The 9173-nt window shown below is 43.7% G+C and overlaps 1 protein-coding gene across 2 annotated transcripts in view; it reads left to right on the top strand.

The window, feature by feature from the left end:
• LOC143286734 (uncharacterized) overlaps positions 1 to 7102 on the top strand; it is a 63801-nt gene extending 56699 nt beyond the window's left edge. For both annotated transcript variants that reach the window (XM_076594455.1, XM_076594454.1), the window contains exons 17-19: positions 1 to 89; positions 356 to 1069; positions 2634 to 7102. The exon at positions 1 to 89 is cut by the window's left edge and continues 19 nt beyond it. In XM_076594455.1, coding sequence (XP_076450570.1) covers positions 1 to 89; positions 356 to 1069; positions 2634 to 2848 — 1018 coding nt within the window. In that variant the 3' untranslated portion in view covers positions 2849 to 7102. The remainder of the gene's footprint in view (positions 90 to 355; positions 1070 to 2633) is intronic.
• Positions 7103 to 9173: the final 2071 nt, after the last annotated feature.

Genomic DNA, 9173 nt, shown 5'->3' with positions numbered 1-9173 from the left:
CAAGATTCGCACTGGGACCACCAAGATGGCGGCACCGTCTCCCAAAAACCGGAAACGGAAACAGGAAGCGGATCACAGCGACAGCACAGGTTGGGACTGTGTGTGTGTGTGTGTGTGTGTGTGTGTGTGTGTAGAATAGAACAGAATAGAATATAATATTTCATTGTCATAAAACATTAAGGTGTACTAGACACAATAAAACATAAACATGAACATATTAAAAATAGAAACATTCGTGAACAAATTTCGCCAGCCTTGGCTGTAATTCTTTAAGAAGGATGAATTCACTCGGCTTGTGTGTGTTAACTGAATGATGGTGGATACAATGTGAAATGACGGACACTGGATGTTGCAGAGGAAATGGAGGTGACCTCCTTTCCCCAAGACATGAAGACCGACGCCATGCTGACCGCTCCTGAGGAACTTTGCCTGGCGAACACTTCCCCCCACACAGCCACCACCACCACCACCACCACCTCCCCCTCCTACCTCCCCCACCCCGGCACGGCCTTCACGCGGCCCCCGCCCTCCGCCCCACGTGACCCACACTACAGCCAATCAGAAGACAGCCAGAGACTGGCCGCCACGACGCACGGGTACCCTCCCTTGGCCATGTCCCCAGCCAAGACGGGCGCCGCGGGGTACGAAAGAACTTCTTACTTCTCCCAGTTCAGCCACCACCTCAACACCGCCTACTCCGATTACGTCAGCCACAATACCGCTGTGACGTCACCGCGCGTGCCGACGCACGTGGCGGACCCTCACAGCCAGGGCTTCAGTCAGACGTTCTCCGCCACCCCGGGGGGTCCGTTCTCGGCTGGGGGCGGGGGTCTGTCTGCGGGAGGGTACCACTGGGGCGACGGTCACGCCTCGGCGGCGGTGCTGGCCGATCCATACTCCCAGTACGCGGGCGTGCACGGCGTGTCCTCGGCCGCGGCTTACGACTCTTACAAGAACGCCGCCCTGCTCCGCGCCGGGCCTGTTTACGGTCAGGAGGCGGCGGCCCTGGGCCTGAATGCGGCCGCCGCCAGGGGCTACTTCGCTGCCAGGGCTTCGGACACTTATCAAGGTAAGGGGCTGTTGTCCATGGGGCTTTACGCACTGAGTCATTCGGCGCGTCGGTTGCGCATTATTTTTAGAAGCCAGGCTTCGTTGTAGCGAGAACGCTTGAAAACTCCCGTTGTAGTTCTAGTCAGTCATTCGTTGGCGTCAGCAACTTGTTTATCCAGATCCAGAATCTGCAGCGAGGTGTGGAGCTCGCACACTCTCGACAAGCAGCAGGCGTCGTTTTAGATTCTGATTGGTCGAGTTCCTCGCGACAATCCACTGATCCAAAAATAACCACCTATTAAAAAACAACATAAAAAAACCCACAAAGAAAACACCGAAAAAACGACCACACACACTAGTTTCAAGTGCTTCTTTTCTGGCAGATATCAATCAAGATACATTTTGTATGTCGTGCGCAAGCATGACACGCTTTCATCGAAAATATATGGATTATCTACCACCAGTTAACTGACGACTTCTCAACGGACTGACCGGGTCGGAAACTAAAGAACAATATGGCGTCCTGTTGGCCTTAGGTTTGCTGGCCAATGAACTATCCATACTATCTTTACATCAGTGGCGACAACAACGCTTCTGTCGCAGTGGGGTGAATATAAGACAAATTCTAAACAGGCGTCATGACGCCTGGCGTCATTATGATCAGTCTTGACCCCCGGCATCCGACACTCGTATATGCATGTATATGAATGTGTATTGTGTGTGCGTATGTTTATGTAAATTTGTGCCTGCCTATGTGTGCGTATGTGTTAGGGTAGCTGTTAGATACACATGTATGTTAAAATGCATGTATGCAGTGTGTGTGTGTGTGTGTGTGTGTGTGTGTGTGTGTGTGTGTGTGTGTGTGTAGTCACATTTGGTGTGTGTATGTAACATAGATATAATGTTTTATGTTAATGAAAGCGTGTTTGTAAAGCACCTAGAGCAGATTTCTGGATAGTGTGCTATATAAGCATCCATTATTATTATTATTACTCGTCTGAAAAGCCTGTCGCACACCGGAGGCTCTTCACGAAACTTGATGCGCCAAACTCTGTGTGTGATGATGGGTCTCTAACTGTTAGTTGGTGTCGCAGGTTCTCTGATGATTTTTTGTGTGTGTTGTATTGTATTGTAATTTCTTTTTTGTCACAACAGATCTCTCTGTGTGAAATTCGGGCTGCTTTCCTCACGTCGCAACTCTGAGAGCGCCACTCATATTCTGTAAATTCACGGAGTTCAGTTCAGTATCTCAATCAAGGAGGCGTCACTGCGTTCGGATCAAATCCATTTACGCTATGCCACGTCTGCTAAGCAGATGCCTGACCAGCAGCAAAACCGAACGCGCTTAGTCAGATAAATATTTACTGGTCCGTGGAGAGCAGCCTTTGCGTGCGTGCTTGCGTGCGTGTGTGAGTGCGCACGCGCGCTCGTGGTGTGTGTGTGTGTCTGTGTGTGCGCGGGTGTGTGAATTGTTGCCATGTCCCTGATTCTTCCTTGCCTTCTTGTTCAACCAGCTGCTATACCCATCTGTGTGTCTTTCACCTCAAACTCAAGTTACTGTCTGCCTTCTGCCCCTGCTGCAGGGTCCTCGCTGGCCGCGGTGGCCCCTGCCTACGGCGGCAACTTCATGGAGATCGCCGCCCCCAGCGGGGCCGCCCAGTACCCGGCTCGCCCGGAGCCGCTGCCCCCCACTGCTGCCTACCAGGAGGACCTGTACGCCTCCGCCATGGGACCCCACTCCCACCCCTCCCTCCCCGCCGCCTTCCACAAACACTACCTGGCCACGTCCTTCAGGTGACGCCTCCATCGTTAGTCGTCGTCGTCGTCATGGTCGCACAGGCGGGGGCAGTTGCGTCGGGAGTCTGTTGCAGGGTTGTGCTGCAAAGGACCGCGTCGGTCGGTCTGTGACCTGTGTGTGTGACCCACCACCTGTGACCTCTCACCTGTGTGTGTGCGATCCCTCGCCTGTGTGTGACCCCACTGATACTAAAAATAGCGGTGGAGTTTTATTTTTTAGATCAGTGTTGTGACCCCTCACACATGACTTATGTGTGTGACCCCTTACCTGTGACCTCTGTGTGTGTGACCCCTCGCCTGTGTGTGACCAAACTGATGCTAAAAATAGGGGTGGAGTTTTATTTTGAGATCAGTGATGTGACCCCTCACCTGCGTGTGACCTACTGATGTAAAAATAGGGGTGGAGTTTATTTCTAGATCAGTGATGAAAGCCCTGACCTGTGTGTGTGACCTTTCACCTGTGTGTGTGACCCACTGATCTAAATATAGGGGTGGGGTTTTATTTTGAGATGAGTGGTGTGACCTACTGATCCAAAAACGCAGGTGGTTTCAATTTTTGAACAGTGATGTGACCCCTCACCTGTGACCTGTGTGTGACCCCTCACCTGTTGCTGTGCTTGCTCCAGTGTTGTGTTTTGTTACTATTGGTACTTATATGGCGCATGTCTCAGGTCAGAGACCATTGTGCATGTCTCAGGTCAGAGACCAAACTCCTAAGCACAAGCACATGAGTCATTTGTGCAAGACTGCCTACCTGGGCAGAGCCGACGTTACAGCAGCGCTCCGCATTAGTTTCCTGTGTCATTCAGTCAGGCTCCAATCACATGAACATTATGAGTGGATTCTTCTTTGGCATTTTGCCAGTGGCAACCTTTTTTCAGCTGTAGTTTAACGTTTCTTCAATGTGCTTCATGTACATGCTGCTCACTGGACTTCAGTTCAACCATTTCATCTGAATGACTAGCGTTCGGACTACCACTGGAGGGTGTAAAAACACTTGCGAGTGTGGGATTCAATGTGCTCCTTATTCTGTGTGCTTCTCTGTGCTGTGCTGTGTGTGTGTGGTCCTCTGTGGTGTGAGGCGTGGAAGAAGATTGACTTCCTTTATCAGATGACTGAAAGGAAAATAGACTGGAGATCTGAAGTGAAGGAGAGAAAGAAAGAACATGCACACTTTGTGTGTGTGTGCGTGTATGTGTGTACTTACGCATGCGTGAATGTGTCATGTGTGGGAGCTGATGCATCTGTACTGCATGGCAAGTTCCATTTTTGTCAGTCTGATCTTTCTATTGGTGGTTGGGGGTGGGGTGGAGATGCGAGTGGGGGAAGACAGTAAGTCTAGCAAGGGTAGTGTTTCAAATTGACGTGCATGCACGTGTATCATCTGGATGGGAAATAACCACAAAGACAAATTACATGGAACATTCTGAGGGAATCTGGCGAAGAAAAAAAGAAAGAAAAAAGAATGGGTCAATTACTGAGCGATTTCTGATACTAAGCAGAATGAGATAGGATGGTTGACAATGATGTATCATAAATCGAAATGTGAAAACAACAAAAAGCCCCCAACAACCTGGACATTTTGGATGGATCAAAAACAAAATGTTGATTTGTAAATAAAATATCTTTGACTACATGGATAACATGGACATGCACATATGTTTAATATTCTTCTGAATTTTGATTTGAAGACATCCAACTTCACTTTGTAAAATGACAAGGAGATATATCGAAGAAGAGATATTTCTGCAAGTACCCAAAGTAAAGGTATTTTTTTCCAGGTAAAATGTTTGATAAAGAATCAAGCTTTTTAAGTTTCTGAAAAGTATGAGCTTTCTTGGCAGTCCTTCAAATATCGGGTTTCACGTTTCTGAACCTGTTTGAAATTATTCCAACATACTTTTCTTAGTAAAACAGTACCATTCCTGTACAGTGATTAGAATAAATAAATGTGGTGAATCCAAATATTTCTTGGGCCCTCCTTTTGCTGTCTGATCTGTCAAGCCTAAAAGCCACTGAGAATTCCGCAATGTGATGGAGTCAAAGGGAAGTAATTTTATGTCAAGGTTGTGAAATGAATTACAAAGTTCTTTCCTTTTATGGTTTCTAATTTAAGTGCTGACATCGATGTATCATACCAGAATTATGTTGAACATGTATACTTCAAACATGAACTGAAATTTTGCATACCAGTAAAGTCCAGAGCTCAGAGTCCCATTCGAGCTGAGAAATGAATAATTGTATTAATTTCACTTATCCTCCCAATTTTAATGATGAGACGACTGAAGTTCTACGCACAAGTCAGAAGAAAAGCCATTCATTTTAAAAATATGAGTTATGGTGTTTATGTCAATTACTGATGCAGTTTTACCTCTTAGACTGATTAATTGTAACTATCATTGTCAACATGGTTATTTTAAACAAGATGTTGAAATTGTAGACAACATTTGAGACCAGAGAAATAGAAAGAAAGAAAGAAGAAGAAGAAAAAAAAAAGCACTGTCCCAATTCTAGCTCTAACACTGACTGGTTGTAACAATTATTGTTGGCATGATTATTTAAAACAGGCATTGAATGCTGTGACTCACTGATTGTAACAACCATTATTGACATGATATTTTAAACGAGTTAAGTTTTAATTAACACCATGTGGTTGGTACAAGCGACGTTAATGTTCATTCAGTAGTGATCATTGGAAACAGGAGTCTACAAACACTACAGGATACACCAACAAACACACACATGTGCATGCATGCATGCACGTGATATCGATACCCCCACTGTATTTGTATTCATTTCTTGCCATGGACTGGGTGTGGGGGCAACACAACAGTATCCATTGTGTCTGATGTCTGTTCAAATAAACACGTCATCAAGTCATACGGCATTGTGTGATTATCAGTCGGATCTCTCTCTGGAACTCAACATCTCTGTGTCTTTCCTTCTCTGTCTCTCTCTGGTAGATATATTCACCATCTCCCCTCTGTCTGTCCCTCTGATTTTTTTTTGTGTGTGTGTGTGTGTGCACACACACAACTTCATGCTGTTCCCTCTTAAATCTCACATTTAAAAAAAATGTCTACAAATGCAACACATCCAACCCTTCTTCCTCTCCCTCACAACTCTGTGAAGAGTTATTGGGGCACAACACACAAGTACTGTTCACCAGATTCCTCCAAAGTCTTTCTGTTGTGTGTCACAGCCTGGGTCTCTGCAAATGGTTTCCCTATCCATTCTGCCACGTTGTCAGTCCATCGTTTTTATTCTGTCTAGCCCTTCGTGTCCCTCCCTCACCAATCTATCATCCATTCAATCGAATAACGTGATCAAGTTGAACCACACTTTTCCTAACCAATCTATCATCTATTCAATTGAACAACGTAACATTGAACCACACTTTTCCTGACCAATCTATCATCCATTCAATCGCATAACGTGATCAAGCTGAACCACACTTTTCCTAACCAATCTATCATCCCCTGAATCAAGTATGGTGATAAGTTGAACCACACTTTTCCTAACCAATCTATCATCCACTGAATAAGGTGATAAAGTTGAACCACACTTTTCCCAATCAATCTATGATCTACTGAATTGAACTAAACACAGTGATGAAGTTGAACCATACTTATCCTAACCAATCTATCTTCCACTGAATCAAGTAAAATGAGGTGAAAAAAGTTTAACTTTTCCTAACCAATCTATCACCCACTGAATCAAATTAAATACAGTGATAAAGGTGAACCTCACTTTTCTTAACCGATCTATCATCCACTGAATCAAATATAATGAGGTGATACAGTTGAACCTCATTTGCCCTAACCTATCTATTCAATTGAATAAAAATAAAATAAAACAAGGTGATAAAGTTGAACCTCACTTACTCGAACCAATCTATTCCATTGCATTAAATGAAATAAGGCGATAAAGTTGAACCTCACTTGAAGTTGAACCTCACTCTACAAATCTATTCCACTGAATCAAATAAAATAATATGATAAAAGCTGAACCTCACTTTTCCTAACCAATCTGTAAGCAGCCTAGTTCGACATCACACAATGTCAGCACACACTGGCATGCGCAGATTTACAAGAACACACAAACATCTTCAGTACAGGTCATTCAATTCACAGAGTCCAATTTTAATCTTGCATCAATCAGTTTGAAAGTCTTCATGAAAAGGCAGGCTTCTTTTCAGAGAACAAAAACAAACATGAAATGTTTGGATGGACAAATACAAATGGATGCTTTACAAGTGCTGGGAGTCTGTACTGGGATCCGGAATGATCTTTTTACATCTTGAGCTTGGTCCTACGCCAGTGACGTCTCTTGGCATTGTACCTGGAACACAGAATATGGATGCCATCAGTATCATTTTTTCTCTCTCTCTCTGAATTGTAAGTATACAATTAAACAGGAAAGGTTCCTTGTTCCTGAAAGTTGAAAGTTCTGTTCAACTATGCTGAAGCCTTGAAATATAACAACTGTCACTGATAAATTTATCAGGAACATTATCAACACACATCACACAATTAGTGTGTTCCATCTGTCTTATCCAACGTCGGCAGAGGAACGCATACACAGAACAAAATAATAATAGATTGTACTTATATGGCGCAAACTCTAAGCACCTCACATGAAACAAAACACATACAACAGTGCACAACACCACACAAGAGCACATGAGGACACAGAAATGGAAAAACAAAATCATATTATCATAATATACACACCAAAACAACAATATTACTGCAAACTGCAGATACCAATAATCACAGGAAAAAGGCACAAAACACACCCAACACACACACACACAAACAGTAAACACTGACTCACAAGCACACACACCACAGGAATACACCAATTGAGGTGGGACACAAGGGGAGTGTAGAGGGTGGGAGGAAACAAAGGACTGTGCTTCGTCACATCCGAAGGCCAAAACAAAACAACCCAAAAACAAAACTAAAAAGACAACAAACGAACCCACACACTAAGTGACTTACTACAGTCACAAAGCTATGAGAGTAAACATGTTTTAAACTCTTTAATCAAAGGTAAAAAGACATAAACAAACCCTCTAAGTCTACTCTAAGTTGTAGCATAATGACATGGGCAACAGCAAAACAAATATAATACTAGACATTCATACACACACACACACATGCATAGTACACACACCTACAAACCCACACACATTGCTCTGTCCACCCACATTTGCAGCAGGTTCTGTTTGTTCAGTTTTGCTATTTGCATATGGCATTCATATCATGCGAGACTAAGAGTTCAAACATATCAGTATCTGAATGACACCGACAGTTACTATCAAATATCATCCATTATGTCATTTATTTCCAAAAACCTGATTGAAAGGCAGTGAAACAAGCTATGTCCAAGTCTATGGTATTGTAAAAATATCTGAAAAGCAGTGCTTTGTGGCATAACTGTTTTGTAAATTTTAATTATCCTTAAAACAAACAAAATAATATCTGAGAACTGCAAACCCCTACCAAGCCTTCGCATCCCATGACAACAACAGGCCCAGATTCAAGAGTGCTTGATATATTAATTGTAAAATAATGGTATAACAGGAAAACCCAACAATGCATTGCATCTTTTGTGGTATTATACAAGCATAATGGAACAGGTTTAGATAAGATATTTACCAGTAACCACTGACACAACTGCAAACTCTTCCTTCCTTCACACACAATGATTGAATGAATCCATCTTTAAAAATTATGATTCTGTTGAAGATTGAGCATAAAAAACAACAAAAATCCCCCAACTCACCTGATGGTATTTCCAGTTTTCATGCGAACCCACTGTGGGATAGGTCTGTTCTGCTTGATCTTGCGAGCAAGCTTTGTCTTCACCCGCAAACTTTTGTGAGCACCCTGAAAAGACGCATACATACAATATTTAATACTGAGCTGCTTTGATTACAATGCCAGAGCCATTGATTGTACATCATATGGGTGGAAGGTGGCCTCATAGTTCCATGTTCACCCACAGAGTGAGAGAACCCAAGCATGCGGGATCGAATCCCACTCTCTCCAGAATTTTCTACCCCTTCAATAGACCCTGAGTGGTGGCCTTGATGCTGTTTTGCTACCGCTAGTGACTTTGCTACCACTAGTGATTCAGTGATTCAGATGAAACGATAAACCAAGATCCTGTGTGCAGCATGCACCCAGTGCATAAAAAAGAAACCACAGCAAGTCAACAAAAGGGTTGAGCCTGGAGAATCAATACATAGTGATTTTATGCATACAGTATAACACTGCCAGTTCCACATGTGCCAGAGCTGTCAAGTCTTGTTATTTACA

Source organism: Babylonia areolata, chromosome 10, assembly GCF_041734735.1.
Source record: "Babylonia areolata isolate BAREFJ2019XMU chromosome 10, ASM4173473v1, whole genome shotgun sequence".
Classification (NCBI taxonomy): domain Eukaryota; kingdom Metazoa; phylum Mollusca; class Gastropoda; order Neogastropoda; family Buccinidae; genus Babylonia; species Babylonia areolata.
Note: the sequence above shows the minus strand (reverse complement) of the source record. Positions and strands in the feature narration are given on the sequence as shown.